General features: G+C 35.8%; 1 protein-coding gene across 3 annotated transcripts in view; it reads left to right on the top strand.

Annotated features, from left to right (window-relative positions):
- The window catches only part of DENND1B (DENN domain containing 1B), a 158,262-nt gene that overhangs the window by 94,374 nt on the left and 43,987 nt on the right, over window positions 1-19,901 (top strand). For all 3 annotated transcript variants that reach the window (XM_065656071.1, XM_065656070.1, XM_065656072.1), the window contains 4 exons: window positions 2,300-2,400; window positions 7,482-7,527; window positions 9,046-9,147; window positions 15,862-15,987. In XM_065656071.1, coding sequence (XP_065512143.1) covers window positions 2,300-2,400; window positions 7,482-7,527; window positions 9,046-9,147; window positions 15,862-15,987 — 375 coding nt within the window. The remainder of the gene's footprint in view (window positions 1-2,299; window positions 2,401-7,481; window positions 7,528-9,045; window positions 9,148-15,861; window positions 15,988-19,901) is intronic.

Here is a 19,901-nt window from a genome sequence, read left to right as displayed (position 1 = left end):
AAGGAATTATCTACTTCTTCCATTAAAGTGAGAACTAAAATATAGTACAGACTTATGCATATAATAGGAAAATATTTCTTCATGCAAATAGTATAGTCATCTTAATTAATAATTTAAGACTGCCTATTAAGAGGAGGAGGCGGCAGCCATATACATCGGGGGATATCCTGTATTACTGTATACTCAGCTTTATTTCAGTCTATGATTGAAATACATTAACTGCTAGGTTTTTTAAAGGTAGTTGTGCTTTGAAGTTTATATACTATGTACAATTCTATATAGAAATAGTAATTAGTAATTCCATATCCATTCTGAGTAAAAGAGCAAAAAACATGATACTTATCTTGACTGCACTATCAATAGTGTTATTTAAACTATAGAGAGATAATGTGGAAAGAAAACTCATAAATCCCACTGTGTAGCAGAGGGATAAGATGTTCATTTATTTCTTCCCCCAAATCAATTCTTAGTAGCAGCACAGTATTTATTAAAATAGCCATTATTGTAAGTGTAAAATGAGAGTAATTGTGGAGGGTTGATGCAAAGCTAAGAAACGCGATGTTAATCTGGGACGCGGAATGATGATGTCCCCGGTTTCTGCGGTGCAGCTGTCAGGCTGGGGCCGCTCGCTGGTCAATAGTGACATTCCGTGTGTCAGCGAGCAGAGTCTCCTGATACCTCAACCTGCGGTTCACACGTTACTGAAGCTCCAACTGTCGAACATTCGAGTCCCTTGGTACCGCTGCAGCTTCCAGCCTCTCCTGACTGGCTCATGTTTCATTCTTTGGCAATTTGCCCTAATGATATCCCTCAGGAGCTTTCAGACCCGCTTCTTTTCCATATTTAATCGTGTTATATTAATCTGAGTGCTGAGCAAACAAGCTGCACAAATTGTAATTGTCTGTGATTGCTGCTGCGATGGTCTTACGATTTTTTTTTTCTTCATTTTTATTGTAAAAATACATGTACAAAATTGCAGTGTAATTTTTATTTGCAAGTCTAAATGTCTAAGACAGCCAGGGTGTGAAAGCTGTAACTGCTCATCTGTTCGACAAAGGGTTTTTTTTTTTCCTGTAAAATCGGTAATGTTTTAGCACTTGCTGTATGGACAGGATTTATGGTTTATTTTTAGCCCTTTGTTTTGTTACTGTAAAAGTATATGTCGAATAAACAGTGCTATTATCAAGTTAACCGCAGATAGTAATTTTGTTGTGATATAAAACATTAGGACAGTCTTGTCTTCTTCCAGAAGCTTGGTGTCTTCTACGTAGGGTGCTTTTTTTTTTTCTTTTTTTTCTTTTTTTCAAATGAGATTTGTAGTGTTTCATTTGCTGGATATAGGTGATCTCTTTTTGAATACAGTTCTCATGTTTTCTCATTCTCTTGTAGCTCTGTGGCTGCATAATAAAATAAATACATTTGAGTGACTCCCCGATAGCAAAGTGGTATTTGATCGATCAAATTTGAATTCTTTAGGTATTGCAGATCATTTTGTTCACTCAAGGCGTGAACGAGAGCATGTTTCTAATAAACTCGATGTTTTGCTTTGTTTTTTTCAGGGGGTTGGTGGGGTTTTTTGTGGTGGTTTTTTTGTTCGTTTGCTTATTTGTTTTAGAAAATCATATTTGGAATGGTAAGCAGATTGTAACATCTCATGTCTTTGTCAAGGAGTCCTTCACTTTCTGGTGATGCAAGTGCCGGACTTGCCAGTCTCTGCTTTGGGAAGGAGTTTTGGAAAATTGTGATAAAGTTGCTTTGCTGTCATGGGGAATATTCACTTCAGATTTTTTTTATTTTATTTTATTTTATTTTATTTTTTTTTTTTTTAGAGGTAGTTTGGAAATTGGGACAGTGACACAACAGAAATTAATCCTCGTCCTGAGTTTAATGCTCTTCTGCAGCTTCATGCAGGTTCACATCAATTGTGGTTGTTCCAAACCCCTCCCCTGAGCCCTTCCTGCTCAGCGTTGCTGGGTGCGCTCGAGTTCTCGCTGTTCATGGCAGTGCCCACAGTTGATAAACATCAAGTAGCGCGTGTTTATTTTCTTTTTTTTCAAGGAAACAGCTGAACGGGGCTAACTTCTAACTGATTGTTTGACTTCTTGCAAATGTGGTTGTATACATGTATCAGGGTTCTTTATAGATGCGTTTAAGCAATTAAAAGTAATTTAAAAATGCTGTAATAGGTTGATTGAGGAGGTTAAGATTCTTACATGTCTAAAAGTTGATTTAAAATGTTGTGTTTTCTTTTTATTCGTATTTTTTCTTGCCAATTCTGTGTGTGTGTATTTATTTTTAGTTAACTGCTTGTGTCCACGCATCAGCCGCATTGTTATATCCAATGTATTGGCAACACATTTACATCCCAGTGCTTCCTCCACATCTTCTGGACTACTGCTGGTAAGATCGCTAACCCAATATCCCCATTTCTGAGTTTCTCCCCTGTCTTGTAATTCTAAGTATCTGATGAAAACGCTAACTACTTATGTGACTAAATATACAGAATCCATTTTATGAAGGCACTGAAGCAAACGCTTAAATGATTGCTTGAACAGAGATATTTCAGCGTGCCTTTACGTGGTGTTTGAATTGGTACTTTGACTTACCGTGCTGATTGCTATCAATGCAGCATTTAGAGTCTTGTTTATAACAACTGTTTCAGTTTTATTGTTAGAGAACGCATTCAGTCATGTAAATGTGGCTGTGTTACTGTTTTCTTTCATTTGGCATTTATTTTAACTTGAGATAAATGATACTGATAGAAGCATTCAGAAAAAACTGATCAGTGTTTCCGGAACCAAGTGCTAGTAGGCATCAATGTTTCCTTTAGGTCTATAAAGTGATTTAATATTTGTATTTTAGACTCGGCCAGGTTCAGTGTCCCATACAATGCCTTCTTGAAAGAGCTTAAAATCTTCTTTTGGTACTTCCAAAATTTTCATTGTAAGAATTTTGCTCCTCCTGACATGTTTCTGTTCATGTGACAGACTGTGGTTTTGGCAAATTTTTAAGTTTCTTTTAAGAAAGAATCAGTTTTTGAGTCACTTCTGATCCTTCAAGGGATGATGTTTCCGCATGCCTGTGTTTTAAGATTTCAGGCTAAGAAGAGATCTACTCTCCGTTATTTATAGTGGTGCCAGAGACACCAAATGAGAGTTTCCCTTAAAGAACTTAAACCAGGAGTATCCATCCCTGGAGACTTTCACTTTAACTAGACCCTATGGATCTGTGGTGGAAAAATGAACCATTTAAAGCCATTTTAGAGATCAGGAATTGTTATTATCTATAAAAACTGAGGCCAAGGCAGACGCCTACCAACATAAGTCTGTGTTTTTGTTACTAATGTTTTTCTTCACAGAAATAAATTATGATTTGTTTGTGTGTTTGCCGGCCTTTTTTATTTATTTTTTTTTTTCCTGGAACTATAAGTATTGATGTTCCATTGAACTCTACGCCATCTATTGAACTTCTTGTTTTCAAAGAAATTCTCATTATGTTTCCTTAAGTCTCTTTGATAGTTTTTCCTCAAGTTTACAATATTTGTCCCTGGTATATCTTTTTCTGTGGTAGTTTCTGTCCTTAATATGTGTATTATTTATTGTTTTTAAAAAGAAATCAAATATTCTTTTCCCACTCCTCCTTGTACTTTCAACTACAGCTAAGCCTTTCATCTTTAATGATAGTTTTCTTTTGAAGAAACTCTGTCCTAATTGTTTTTCCTCCTAGCTTTGATAAGACGCACAAAAACGGGGGTAGAGCTTGGATGTATTTGTTTAGTTTTTGTATTACTTGAGCTTACCAGCAGAAGCTTTGTAATTTCTTCAGTATCATCCATAAATGCTGTTCTCAGAAGGCTGATCAACACCTTTATTCAAGCTGTACCCTGCAGAGTGCGTCCTGAATACTAGAGGATTTTTTATTTCCCCTCCTAAGCTCAGATGATGTTTCCAGAAATAATAATGTTGGATGCTGTACACAGCTGCTTGTGATGATGATAATAGTTGAGATTCTAGGTCAGTATGGCATGACCTGAGATTTTATTTTAGTCATTAAAAAGAATCATGGAGTTTCTTAAACTTGTAAAACTCATTTATGTCCCTTTTTTCTTTTTCACAGTAGTACAATAGAGCTGGGGGGAGGAAAATCCATTTTTGAGATGTTCAAATGGAAACATAAAGTTCATGAAAGGAAATGCACAGCTGATGAGTTTACTGCAGTAACTATAATTCTGCCCTTTTAACTCAGATTTTCGTGCATTTACATTTCTCTGTTTGATCATGTTTGGTTTGAATGGTTCTTTGTGAGACAGGTTGGACTAGTGTAATAGAAACACATAAAATACTTTGCTCATGTTTTGGCCTATTAACCATGAATAAATGTTTTGCTCGTAGCTATATGATATATCAAGTTAGAAAACCTTGATGATTCATAAAGTCAAGGTTTATGCCAGGCCACTAGTATGTAGTCCAAAAGGGTGATGTCAATTTAAAATTAATAATTTTCAATTTTTAAGATATTTTCATTTTTATGTAATTTAATAGAACAAAATTCTGTTTATGAAAATGCCTTTTTTCTTTTTAGCTTTAACATGCATTTTCATATGTGGAAACTACATTGTAATTGCTTTGCTTGGACTTGGGGATGTCTCCTATGAACTTGCTTTTTCTTAGTGTTGTTCTGAAATGATATTTAAACAAATGAAGTTTGATAATTTTGTTCATTCTAAAGCAGTAAGGCCATTTTTACACAAAGATAAAATACAATTAAATCTACTAGTTTAAATATAGGCTCTGATCCTGCAACTTTTTTTTGCGTGTTAATTATCCAATATATTTTGAGAGAAATTCACATTTTTTTAAATGAATTGGACCGTATATCTTCAGAATTTCATAAAGATAAATGAAATAATTCTATGAGGATTAGAATTTGATAAATTGCATAAACTGCTTAGTTAGTACATTTTGTGGGCATGAAAAAAAAAGAAAAATGTATCTTTGAGTAAATCAATTAGATCTATGTTAAAAAATAGTTTAAATTATTCCAATTGGCTTTTAAACCAAAAAGCCTCTTAGGTTCTATCAGGAAACTTGATACACAGAGTGGTTTTAGACATAATGTAACAGTCCAAACCCCCAGTACTGAGCATCAGTGTGGACTGTAATGCTGCCAGGACTGGCCAGGTTATGAGTGTGTGAACATACTGTATATTTATTTACTTTCTTCAGAATGTTTTTCCCCCTCCATGTAGCTTATCTTGGCCTCAAATTCTGTTACGAGAACTCCAATGTGAGAATTGGAACAGCCATCAAAAAAAGAAGAGATAATGCTTTTCTTTTTCTAAAAGACAGCAAAATGTGAGGCAGACAAATATTTTTTTGTTTTAGCTCTAGAGTAAGAAAACACAGCAGAGTTACTAAAAAATTAATGTTTTGAATATTTTCTAAGAATTGATTTTTCTCTACGCCCACCAGTAGGTGGGTGGCTTTCAAGAAAGCTTTTACAAAAATTAAATTTGAGCATTGATATAGTAATTATATTTGATGGTGGGTTTTTTTTGTAAAGGAGAAAGCTAATTTCATTAAATTTCTGTGTAATTTCTTGGCAAAGTAAGTCACTGATAAAAGAATGTATGACAGTTTTGTGTGTGGATGATAAAGCATCTGTTCTACTGATGCTCTGTTAAGAATATAACGCAATTAGAAAATTCAAGTTTCAATTGCAACATGTCTTTTTATGAGATCTGGTCTCTTCTGAATTGGGATATATACATGCCTGTTTTCATGAGAATGGGACGATTATTTTCCAATTAACTTGCGTGTTTTGCATAACACAGTAATTATTTTAGGCAATGATGCTGTAGATTAATAACATTTTTGGTAATAACATGCATAAACAGGAGAAAAACTATATAGCAGCTCCCAGTAGTATCATAGTAAGCAATTTCATGTACATATTGCACACCTCTGCTCTTCTGGCTTCAGAATCCAGCAGTAATAAAATTCATTCTTTGCTGAAAATCATCAAGCTGACTTTCCATACCTGCAGTTTTTTATTTCCTGCATTTTCAAGATGTGTTTATCTAATTAGCTTTGTACCTCTATTCCGTTAACTTCTCAGAATTGAAATGATGTAGCTGTTGCTTTGTTCTATAGAAAAGAGCTACACAGAACCCTTTTTAATGACAGATTTATTAATGGAGCAAATCATCAGCTGTTTTAAGTCAGTACAGGCCTGGTGAAGCTGCTAGAAGAGTGTTGGTATACAAGAAAACAAGTGTGCATTAAATGCATACATTATAGCCCTTGTTTCTACTGTAGTTTCACCAGTTCATGTTATTTGTAACGCTAAGATACTCTGCGATTAACCTGAGGATCAATTTTGCTGCATGTTCAGCAGAGGAATCCTCAGTTCCATGTCAGCCGTAGCCATTCTCATTGGCTTGGTTAAATATGTCAGCAAGTCAGGTGCCGCCAGTCGATGCCGGGGGCTCAGATCTGTGATTGAATGAATACCATAGGAGAAACTATGTTATGCCAGCTATATGTGTAACTTCAAAAAAGTCTTCTTACCTTCCAGTTATTCTTCAGAGATGATTTTTATTTAGTTTTTTCTCTTTGCTCCTCTAGTATTTTGTTTCCCACCGAGTTGCTTAAACCAGCCTATCTATTGTTCGCTTCTCTGGAGTGAATCTTTTTAGTAATCTTGCAGTACCCAAAAGTGTGGTGATCGATGTTTTTTTCCCTTCAGTGCTGCATACTGAGTATATTCTTTGTCAGATGTTGCCAGAACACATTCACTAGAGGAAGAAACAGAAGATTGTAGGAACCATGATAAATTAGCCTAATTTAGTTCCTTGCCTGCGTGCTACAGGAGGTCTCACTCCAGAGGCTTTATGCGGATATTTATCTTCTTTCGAGAATATAGTTCCCCGTCTTATTCAAATTGGAAATGAGAAGTTTAATATCTTGAGTTAAATACGAAATTATACACCTTCCAAATGCCCACCAAGGAAGGGATTCAGAAGCATGTTCAGAACCAAAACCGCTGTTAGTGATGCTTATGTTGCAGTGTGGGGATGTTACCCGGTACCAGATTTTCCAGAATGGTGTTTTACAGCCTCTGTAGTTGTAGAGACAGACAGACAGTTTTGGAACTTCTGCTCAGACAGCTCTGCCGTAGAGTATGGTTGGTTATTGAAGCTGGCTAGCAAGCCTCACACGTCTTCACATTCATATTTCCATACTTAGGAACAGCATCCTTTATTTTGTGGTCATCTTTACTGCAGACAAAAAAAAATATATATTTTTCCCTTGTCCAGTAGAATTTTCAGTAGCAACTGTGTAAGTTCAATAGAGGCTTAAACAGTGAATGTTAACTTCGGAGTATGTGTGCCAAGATTTTAAAATATTTCTTGCTCCACAAATGTTGTATTATTAGTAGTTGGTACTTAATAATTTGATCTTTTCCACTTTTTTCTTCAGTGCACCGATGCCTTATCTAATTGGCGTCCACTTAAGCTTAATAGAGGTAAGTTTACTATGCACTTCTACATACTGGTAAACATGAGGAGTACGTGCCATAAATAATATTTTTAATGGAAATGCTTCAGAAAGAATCCCTCATTTTTAGCATACACAATTACAAAATTTAAGCTTTGGATGTTTTACAAAGTAAAAAATGTCCCTCTTTGAAACCTTACTTTTGAAGTGTTTTATGGAAACATGTAAGCTCTACATCATGATTTGTTTCTGTGTTTATTTAATATCTTAATGATAGCTTTTCTTTCTGCCTTTTTAGTGGTTCAGCAGCAGATATTCCCAATAATAACAGTTAAAATTTATTTTGGAGTCACCATCAATCAGAATTCAGCATCATTCTGATTTCCCACATAAATTTACATTCCTGCCCCTCTGAAAATCTGAGTAACATTCATTGATAACATTTATAAGAATTAATTTAGAAATGAGTATTTTTGCCAAAAACTGGGAGGTAGCCTTGTCAGATACAACAGAACGATAGAACTCACTGAAGCGGCGAGTAATAGCTGGGTCATAAACAGCTTTGCCTCTTTCCATAACCATTTGATGACACCATTAAGGCTACGTGTGTAGTCTGATTATCATGCAGAGCAGATAATTGATTTAGGAACTTTATTTGATTTACACTTTGCTAAAGCAATTTCTAAAGATCAATTCACATTTGCTAAGCCGACGAGGTGGGTTCTCTCGCAGTGTTAGCCACTAGCACTTCTGTGTTTCCAAGAAAGCGCCTTCTATCACATACACTTCTTAGCTCTGGGCATAGCCTTCTGTTCTCTCAAATCAAGTTCTTATCATCTTCATACATGCATTGTAATATCTCGACTAGGACCTTTTTCCTTATTTAATCAGAAAGTAAGGGAACAGAAAGGTTTCATCTGAAACAGAAGTCACTCGATTCCTTCTGGACTTATTTCCTGGACCCCACTATTATGTGTTATTGTAGGACCATATAGAAAAGAGTTCTATCATTTTTTCCTGAAAGAAACAAATGGTTTAATTCTTTACTGCTAGTCAAGTTCATTGTTGAAAGATTGTTTCATCCTTTCTTCTACAATACTACTAGACATCACATTGCTGGGACTTACATAAATCTGCAGATAATTACTTAGTTTTCTCTGTTTTTCATTTGATTATATGATTAACATCCTGTCTTTCACAAAAATGAGAGGATGAAATGTTGTTATAAGACATGTATACTTCCAATATATTTAACTGTATTTTGTGCAAATCTTGGTTTTCAATAATTCATTTCTTGAATATGCTTGTAGTTCAGGTATTATTAATATAACCTTACTGTTCGATGAAGAGGAAGTGTTTTTAAAAGCTACTCTGAATACTACATCTAATTCAGAAATCCTACATCTAAAGCTCAAAATGTTGTCTTTGCCATTATTGTCCTTTGTAAAAATCGTTGTTTCTAGTCTAGCACATTATCGTGAAAAGGTACTTCAGGAGGATGCTATAGTAAAATGCTTTCCCACTATTTTTTTTCTCCTCTTAACAGAGAGTGAAAAATAGATCACTGGAGGATGTGGTTTTGCTAAATGTTGACACAAACACTCTAGAAACCCCTTTTAATGACCTGAGCAACCTACCTGGTGAAGCGGTGAGTCTTACAGATCTTTCTTTCTTTCTTTCTTATACAGATGCTTGAATTACTGGTAGTTATTTTTGCCTGGTTTAACTAACTGCTATAAAAGGAATTCGGAGGTGAAAAAGCACCAAGTGCAGACCCCTATATTTGAGATTTTTACCTTTTTGACAGTTGAGGAGATGTTGAATGGAATATCATATTCCTTATTGTAAAAGTAGAATCGTAATTATAAAGCTAGCTGCATTCATTAGGCATAGCTGCTTTAAACGCAAGAGTCTCTTCATCTCATCTTAATCATTATATTACAAAGTAGGCATTTCTGTCTGCCTAGTGGCATGTCTTGCAAAAGAACGAGAGAGTTTTTGAAGGCAAAAAGAAGAAGGGGGCCAATTATCGGCTTCTGCTTCCCTGCCACCTGCCAGCGCTTTCCTTTTAATTAATGATCTGATGGCACTGGTCAATATAATAAGAAATGCTTGTACAGTTGGGGTCAGAAAATTCAGGCTTTGATCTTCTTCAACTTTCTGAAACATTTATTTGTTTTCTCTAAATTATTTCAGTTTTATTTTAATCTCTTCTATCCTGCTGAGGGCTGCGTGAATGAAAACCTCTACTGTTTGTCATTTGCTTTGGCAGAGCAAAGACTGCTTACTTAGAATTCTATTTGTAAATTAAACTGCAAACCCAGTTTGTCATAAAAGACATCTGATCCTTTTGAAATGACGAAAACTGTCTTTTGTCTGTAAAGGATGATAAATTAAGTGCCAGTTCTTTCTGGACTTTGATCTTGCAGAGGGTCGTGTGTCCCTCCCCCCGCCCTTTTTTTTTTTCTTATTGCCTATAGGGGAACATATTCTGTATATCATTTCAAATAGTCACAAAATTCACTTACCTTGTTTTTCCCAATGGAGCTCTAAAAGAATATCATTGTGAAACCACCGTTTTGATTATTTAGTTATAGATGCTCAAGCTATCACAAATGGTTGTCGACACAAAGAATTTTATATCAAAATGTGAAATCAAAGAGTTACATTTTCTGAAATTGTAAATCATAAAAACAAACTGACTTAAAATAAGGTGCTGTAGTGACATACTACGTCTTTTGGTTTTGTTGGTAATTTGTATATATTTGGTACAATAGAAATCAAACTCTTGATGATTATATTAGTGTCAGTTCCCTTTGATTTTAATGGTGTTAAAATCTAGACTTTTTATAGATCGCCTGGTCAGTCTTTCTTTTGACTCAATATCAACTATAGTTCAGAAATGTAAAAGACTACATAAAAATGATTCTGATGTTTTATGGTTTTTAGTGTATGAACAAGTATACACACACACACGTATATACAATAATTTTGATTGTACTCTGTCATTCAAGAATAAAACAAGTTAAGTAAAAAAAATGAGCAATTTTCTGATGTGTCAGTAATTTTGACTGATGTTACATTCCGTGAATAAGGTTGAGGTTATAATGTCATGGCAGCACATACCTCTTGCCAAATAATAGCTAGATGTAGAATTGAGAATTAGGCATCATCTTCCACAAGATACTGGAGTTGTAGCTGGAGGTCCTTCGAGCAGTAAAAATGGATATTTGTGCCATGGGAGTGACTACTCATGTATTTTACAGATGCGTATCAAAATGATCTCTAAATGAGTAGGCTAGCGTGAAGAAAATAGGGATACAGATCTTCATACTTCTAGAAGTATATTCTCCCCCAGGATATATGCATGTTACTATTATTAATGTTAATGAAAGTTATCCAAGTGTACAGATTGTACAGTAGACTCAAAATATTTCATTCCATATCTAATACCAAACAAAACAGAACAACTGTGTTTTATGTGAAATATACTTGCAGAATTTGAGGATTTTATAATTAGACTTCTAATTTGAATATTCTCATCTCTTGCTTTACTTCAGTCTGTAGAGCACTTTAATTAAAACAATTTATTGGAAAACAAATACAATTATACTTGGAAAACGTGGAAACAAAAGGCACAGACAACGTTGGTGTTTGGCTCATAAAATGACAAAATGCTTGTCTTTTTTGGCAGTCATGAGGGTCAAGCACAACTGCTAACATCTCATTTAAAAAGTATAAGACATAGGAAGGTAGAGTCAAAAGAGTAAGTCTTAAAACATTAAAGCAAATGTCAAAGGTGCTTATATACATGAGGCATTTTAACCTGTGTAACTATAAACCTCATAAACATACGTAGAAAGAAAGCAAAACTTGTGATGAAGAAATATAACAAGTACCTCTGAAGGGTGTTAAAATAGAATGAAGAACAGAAAATATAAAACAAGTGCTAGTCTTACTGTCCCTTTCAAAAATTGATTCTGGTTTGATTAACAGCCTAACAAAGGAAATGCAATATTTTCAAAGAGTTTTCTACAACTGTTTCTTTGTCTGAAGGAAATCAAGTAATTATTTTCTTCATCAATAAGCCTGATGATGTTCTCACAGCATAGGCATTTAATAGTTTACCCATGTATAAGTAACATGTCTATTAAAATGCACTGATGGTGCATTTTTCATGATAAATTTAAGATTGAAAAACATGATTATAGGGCATCGTCTAATAAACTGTACAATAAATTAACTGAGATTTAAAGGCATTTTAAAATCATTCACTTAAGCATTTAAATTATAGTTACAGGCTAGATGAGACTCTGTGCATGTGAACTCTATTACTCTGTCAGACTGACCAGTGGTCTTGACTGTGCAAAGGTCAGTGGTCACAGTTGTCCTGAATTACCAGCCCTTTTTTCATGTGGACCCTCTGCTGCGTTGCATGCTGTAATCTTCTTAATGGCTTCGTTCCAATATTCACACATAATATTTTAGATTTATTGACTGTTAGAAATACTACCATGCCAGTAGCAGTTCCGCTACTCCTAAGGTATTTAAAATTGGAAAAATAAATCAGTGCAAGACTTTCAGGAATCCTTTGTTTTCTTAGAGGGGGGAAAGGCCCTCTTTTTCCTCTCTTCTGCCAAGAACACTTGTTTTAAAATTGCATCATTTCACTGTGAATTTGTCTATTATTTTTTAATTAAAAAAAATGAAAATAAGTAGCTACTTCCGTGGGAGTAAATTTCCTAATACAACAATAATTAGATCACCACTTTAATAATGTAAGACGTTAGACAAAGAACATTTGTGATGTATATAGATCAGCGGAGACTATAGACACAAATGTATAAACTTTGGGCCTCATCCTGCGATACCTGCTTGCAGTTAACTCTGACAGAAAGGCTACTCCTTTGCTCACATTTGAACACTTTCAAAAAAAGATTGGAGAATTGAGGGCATCACATTTAGTGACCAAGTCTTACTGACTTCTCCATAGACTGAGCAGAACATTTATAAATAGGGTCTTCAGGAAACAATAGCCTTTATAGATTTCTAGCATCTTCTGTGGTCATTAAATATTGTTAACTGTAAAATCTACAGAGCTGTTGAAAGATGTGTAGCCTTTGTAGTGTGTGGTGCCTACACACTGTGATGCAATACAGGATCTAAACGGGTTTTTGGAGTTTTAGTTTTGAGATTCCTACAGTCACAGGATTTTAACACTGTAAACTGGCCATATGAACATTAATGTTCTAAAAGTAGCATTTGAGAAGCAGGCTATAGTTCACATAGAAAATTAAAGTTAGTTTACAAAACAATTACTGGCAGTGGAGATTATTTCCGAAAATACAGTGATTAATAGTATAAAGAAGTTATGGTGAATGTGTAACAGTGCAACTAAAAAGGTTTTTTTGTAAAATTTAAATATCATAATTTATTATGTTTTCCTATCAGAAAATAGCCAAAGATATTACTAATGTATTTTAGAAACTCAGAAGAGTCAGCAGTGTTTGCAGTGTTATAAGGCAACTCGATTTTTATTAAGTTCTTAGCGTTGAGATTCTATTGAACCTCGACAGAGTTTTAGAAGCTAGAACATGAGATTGAAAAGTACAACTAGTTTTGAAGACTTTTGCATTTAAGTAGTTTTCGTCTAAACGACTATTTGTGTTTAAATTCTGGAGGGCTATCTGAGATGCCTAAATCCTGTGTGTGTAGAAAATATCAAGTACGTAAAAGCCCTTTCATTAGCAATATTGATTTTAATTATATAAAATTTCATTTTATTGTAGGGTTTTTATTTTGTTTCTCTTTGCCCTTTTCTCTCACTTTCTTGCTTACTTTTATAGTGACGTGATCTGATGGGGAAAACCAAAACTGGTTTAAAGCATAACGACTGTCACTGATACCAGAGAAATACCTGGATATCTTTTTTTCAGAGATCTGATAGTCATTTGGAACACCAGTGCATGGTTCTGCACTTCTCAGTTTTGAATACTTCTATATGTGCTTAAATTATACCCTCACCCTCTGAGGCTGGAACCTCCCTCAGGATGGCAGCAGGAGACGTGCATCTGCCTCACGCGTGGTTGTGCTGGAGAACCTGCCTTCAAACTACCAGTCCACGGGGATGTTCTTCGTTTTGTTGAACTAAGAGTGTAGCAATACTGCAGAGAAGGGGGAGATGCGTTGCCTTCTGTGGTTTCGTTTTGTTTTGGGGTTTTTTTTGTTTGTTTGTTTGTTAACATGTTTTCGACTAAAGCATCCTGTTTATCGATATGTTAGGTACATAGGGCCTGCCAGAACTGAGAAAATCAGAAAATACCATTTTCCTTCACGTGCCCCACCTTGTCCTATAATTCCTCTGCTATACACCATTTTTATCCACTTCTCTTAACCTGTCATATCATCTGCTATAATTTCCCCAAACTCACAGGGTACAACTTGAAAGAATATAGATTTAAAAGAATTTAGAGAATTTTCTACCTTTTCTGTCCCTTATATTTAGAAGGTGCTTTGACCGTCATGACAGAGACAACATTTTAAGATTGACAATTCTTTTTTTGACCTCATGTAACTGCTTTTGTTTTAGTGAACAGAGCTGAAACTGAGCTAATGTTGCTGGGCAGATTTCCCTTGTACAAACGTTATATACATTTATTTCCCCTGGAATTGAATAAACCTTATTTTTAAAAACTTTTAAGCAATCATACAGTACAGAACAAAAAAAAAAAGCACAAACAAACAAAGAACAACAACAGAAACCCACCAAGACCAAGACATGCCCTTATTTTTTCAACCTTGAACTGCTTAACAGTTTTTTGTACTCAGACTTGTACTTTTTTTTTTTTTTCTTTTGAGGTATGAGGAAAAAACGTAAATGAGCCTTGGTGTATGCTTTCCATGGGCTAAACGAATCAGGCTCTAAACTTTTATCTAGATCTATGGAGCTTGGATGTAAATTGAAAAGATCACAGCTATGGGGAAAAGACCTATACTGTAAAGGCCTTTCTGCATGGATTATGAACATCATAACTCAATAATTTTTTTTTCAAAACTATAGTTATAATTGGACCCAATGGGGGTCTCTCTCTTTGATCAGATCACAGTAACTGTGACTTTACACTGGAAAATGTCACTACTGTGAAGGTTTATCACCTGTAGAGCTGGTCTTTTCTCTGATGCCATGTTCAGTTCTCATTAGCATTATTCAAAGTTTAGTTGTTAATTAGGTTGACACTTCAATTAGAATCATCATCTACAAGAGCAGTCAGGACTGCTTGCATAAAAAACCACAAGAAAATACTCATTCTTGCGTGTATTTCTAAAAGAATGAAAGCTGGATTGGCGATAGTTGGTGTTTATAATGTTCTGTTTAAAGAGTAACTCTGAGTGTTACTTTGTATAGCATGTAGCAACTTAAATATCACTTTATTGGGTACATGGCAATACAAAGGGGTGTATAAGCATGTATTCAGTGTAATTGGAGTTTGACTTCTCCAGATGTCCTTCATGATGAAAATTAGGAGAGCATAGACTATAACTGGGTGTGATTCCAAGTATCTTTAAAGAATATTGGAACAATTCCAGAATTATCTGATTTTTCTCCAAAGTATGTCCAAACAAGGTTCATCTAAATTACAATGTCTTTTTTTTCCCTAACTCTATATAATTAGTGATTGCCATTTGCCAAGTAAAAAAGGACAGACCACCTTAAAAAAAATTTCAAGCACTAAAATAAGAATGGTCTTTTATTTATATATTTTTAACTACAGGTGTCTCCTAAGTGTTGTGTTTATTTTTTTCCCTTTCACATGTTTTATCTTGAAGGACAATTCTAAAGGCAATGCAGCACTGAATTTACGCAAACTTTTCTCCACTATTTGACACTGGTAGCATGAGAAATGATGTAAGATAGTAATTTAACTTTAACTTAAAATCCTTAAAACTGAATAGTAAGCAACGATAAAGACTCCTTAAAAATAAGCCTTCATAGCAGAAATAAAAAGTATCTGTCTTCATTCAGAACAAGTAGGTACATGTTATGATTGAGGGGAAAAAAAATCTGCAGGAAAGTGGCTCACATGCTTTTTACTGTAAAATAATTAAGCTTATTTATGTCAAGAGGCCTTGGGAAAAAAAGAGAGCATAAACCAATTTGCATTAGCACTCTACCATCATCCCCTGCTTTCATTTCAATTAACAGACCAGCAGGTGCTCTTTGCAGTTAAAAAGATAAGCTATCAAGGAGGAGGATGAAGTTTTGGCTGACCTGTAGACACCATGGTTTGCCTGCTGATTGGGTTCATACCTCGCTGTACCAATTTCTGAGGTGTTAATTTAACTGTTCCACTCTGTCGTGCAGGTCTCGGCCTTGAAAAATAAACTGAAAAAGCAGTCTACAGCTACGGGCGATGGAGTAGCCAAGGCCTTTCTTCGGGCACAGGCAGCACTGTTTGGATCCTACAGAGATGCACTAAGATACAAACCAGTAAGGCTGCTTCTTCACTTCTTTTTGTCCTCAATTTATGAGAACACGGTCTCATTCTTTGCAAGGAAAACATGAAATGTTTTATCCCAGTCTGAAACGTTAAAAAAAAAAAAAACTTTCAAATCTTAGTCTATGCTAAGGATACATTGGCAGTTTAGAAAGCACTACCACCTCCTGATGGTGAGTTGTACTGAAAAGTAAATACTCATCCAAAGTCAGCTGTTTTCTTATTTGTATCACTTTTATAATTTAGTTAGTGTAGAGACAGATTGTGTTAATGAAACTACTTACACATAGCTCACCTGAAGAGGTTATGCTTTTCAGACTCCATCGTTTTTCACTGTACTGGTCTAGAGACTGTTGTGTTTGTGGCCAGGAGCTTGTTTCCTAACAGAAGCCAGATACGAGTCAAACATGCGTCTCTTCTGTTATACACTTATCTTGATGCCACTGAAAAGTTAGGAGAAACGAAAACCTATTTCATCCCCTCAGAACTTCAGAATTTGTATTTCTGGCATTTTGCTGGTACTCAGTAGATTAATGTGTTACGGGCTTTTATCTTTTCTGGTTTATAAGGGTGGCACATATTGAGCCTATTGGACATAAAATAATCTATCGGAAACAACTCAGAGATTCATTTCATCCGTCAGTCTAGATTCTTCTCCTATGATATTTGCAAACTACTGATAGTAGTTCCATTCGATAAAATGCATTGAGATGACATTGGCTGAATCAGATTCTGAGGATGTGATGTTTGGTGTTCTGATGAATTCAGATGAATATCGAGATCCGATAAGGAGAAAATCATCCTTGCTTGAGGCTTCCAGTCTGTAAAACTGGTGGGTGTGTGGGTGCATGGGTGGATGTTTGTCTGGGGCGCGAGGAAGGAGGTGTATTCTGTTGTCATGTGAGGAACTACATGGTATTCCTTGATGGAAATGGTTATTAATTCCAGATGAGGTCTTTTCCTCAAGGAAACGTTAAAATACAGTGTGGTGTGGTTCTCTTACAGGTAGTCATTTTGCTGTGTTTCACACACCAGCTGTCTGTGCCACCGAGGGCTGTTGTTACCGAGATGAAAAGTAACTCATGCAGAAATGATATTCAAGGGTTTACTTCAAGTATTTGAGTTTAGCAGTCATTGTAGTTTTCTTATGATATGGAAAGCCAGTTTGCATACCATATTGAAATGACCGTACCTGTTTTCAAGATTGCTAGAGTTTGACACAGTACTAGTTTAATTAAAACAAATAGTTGTCGTTTATTCCATAGTGGCATTACCTGACATCGCTTCAGGAGGGGTTATCCAATTTGTCCCTTAGTCTAAAGGTGAGGACACTAGTCCATGTCAACTCTGGCAGCTCACAGTATGAGCTGTTAAGTCAAGAAGTGTCTCAATCAACATTTGATACATGCAAGCAGAATGATGCCAGTCTGGTTGATGTCCTTACCTCTGTTCTGACCAGAAATAAGCTCCAGTCAGTCCTTTGTTTGAACTGAATGTGCAAGTTCTTTAGCATTCTAGTTAGCATCTCTGTTGAAATGAGCTCTCCCTTTAAGTGATTTCCTTTTTATTTCGGTTTATCTATTGGCATATCTGTGATATCTACATTTGCACTGTATTGGAAGTAGTGCTCTTTTTTTTTTTTTTTTTCCTTTTTCCCACCATACAATTTGTCTTTGGACAAGTTGATGCCAATGCAAGATACACTGGTATTTGCCAGCAGACTTCTGCCTGTTAAGATATTCTGAAATAATGTATCTTTAATAAAAAATGATCAGGCCACAATGGTTCCATAAATATCTTCTCTTATGTGCAATCAACACAGCCAAAAAAAAAGTGTAACTGTTATTTTGAGCTGTGTTCACATAGTGATAACTAATTTAATATTTTACGGAATTTTAATTTTTGTTGTGATAGAAAAATTTATTAGAAGCTGAATTTGCTCTGGTTTAGTAGAAACTAAGAGGAGTTGCCCTGTGATTGTTCAGCTTGTTTTACATGTGCCTTTTGAGCTGAGATTAATGCATTGTGAATTGAGAAGTTCAGAAACTCAAATCACATTTGACTGTATTAGGAGAATTTGTCAGGAGTCTCAAAACTTATGGGGGTATACTTAAATGGGAATATTTTATATATAGATTTGAAAGACTTTTACTATAAATAAGCTTGTATTTTTAGAATCAAGAACTCAGAGGTTTTGGGGTACCATTTTTAGGATCACTAACATCCTGATGAAAAATAAAATCATATATTTGGATAGTTATTGATTGCTTGTAAGATGAAAAATATGCTTAAGTGAACTGTTTTCCTTGCAGCAGTGTGTTCTGTGTGATTTTAACTTGAAACGTGAAACAACTGTCATTAATATTCACTTTGAGTAAAGAACAGCTTTAATAGTGTCTGTACTCATCCAACACTTCTCTTCACTCCAAACGCTGTTCATCACACCGAACACTCATTCTGTGCAACTGTTTGTTTTCAGCACAGGACAGATTCTCCTCAGTATAGCAATATGTCTTGAACAAACGTCTAGCAATTATTGAAAAAAAATGATTGGTGAAAGGGAAAATGGGAAGCTCCAGGGTTCTTCGAAGGCGTTCGTGGGACTCCAAAAGACCATATGGAAAATTTGACTACTCTAATACAGACAGGAAATATGACATGTAATAGATAAAGGTGATAACATTTTTTGTGTAATAAATGATAATAAAAACCCTAAAAGTTTCCAAGAGAAGTGGAAATAGTTCGGGTTTTTTTCCGATTTAATCACGATACTGAATTGAAGATATTGATCAAATTGATATAACTTCCAAAAGTATTATTGTACTATTCTATATTTGACATTAGCAAATATTGCACAATAGGAGTGGATCTGTACACCAACGCAGTGCAGCTGGTGCTGAGGTCCTGACTTCCACACGGTGTGCATTTCTGGCTTTTTTGTGGTTTTAATTTTAGTTTGGTGTTGAGTCCTGAACACCTGTGACGAGCTGGAGCTCATTTTCTGCTTTAATTGAATCGAGAAGGAATCCGGTTCGTGCATGGTAGGTGGGGATGATGGAAAAAATTGGTTCACTGTCATTTGATAAATGACTGAAAAATAATCCAGGACAAAATCTCATTGATGGAATGATGAACTATTGTATTTTTTTGTATATGATTGCATTAATGTGGAGGACTGCAATCCATTTTGAGACGTTGGGTGAGATGCTCTGCCAGGGGAACGTGCATGGACTTCGAGGCATCTCCAGCAGTGGCAATGGAGCCCCTCAAACCATTTTTTTATGGGGAGCCCTGCAGTACAGAAAGGCAAGTGGTTGTACCCACCCAGCCAGCAGCTCAGCGTGAGCCTTTGTGGAATCTGCAACATCAGGGATCACAGTTTTGATCACAAGAGTCTAAATCCGCTGAGGCATTGCAGTGATCAGCGTTGTGAGATAGGACCTTCTTACATCATGTCAACATGGCTTCACCAAGGGGAAGTCGTGCTTGACCAACCTTGTAGTCTTTTATGAAGACATAACAAGGTGGATAGATGATGGCAGAGCGGTAGATGCGGTCTACCTTGACTTCAGCAAAGCATTTGACACCGTCTCCCACAGCATCCTCACAGCTAAACTGAGGAAGCGTGGACTGGACGATTGGGTAGTGAGGTGGACTGCAAACTGGCTGAAGGAAAGAAGCCAGAGAGTCGTGGTCAATGGGGCGGAGTCTGGTTGTAGGCCTGTATCTAGTGGAGTCCCTCAAGGGTCAGCTTTGGGGCCAGTATTATTCAATATATTCATCAACGACTTGGATGAGGGAATTGAGTGTACTATCAGCAAGTTTGCTGATGACACCAAGCTGGGAGGAGTGGCTGACACACCAGAAGGCCGTGCTGCCATCCAGCGAGACCTGGACAGGCTGGAGA

This window comes from Caloenas nicobarica, chromosome Z (genome assembly GCF_036013445.1).
Source record: "Caloenas nicobarica isolate bCalNic1 chromosome Z, bCalNic1.hap1, whole genome shotgun sequence".
NCBI classification, from domain to species: domain Eukaryota; kingdom Metazoa; phylum Chordata; class Aves; order Columbiformes; family Columbidae; genus Caloenas; species Caloenas nicobarica.
The sequence above is the reverse complement of the archived record's forward strand: the minus strand, read 5'-3'. Positions and strand labels throughout refer to the sequence as shown.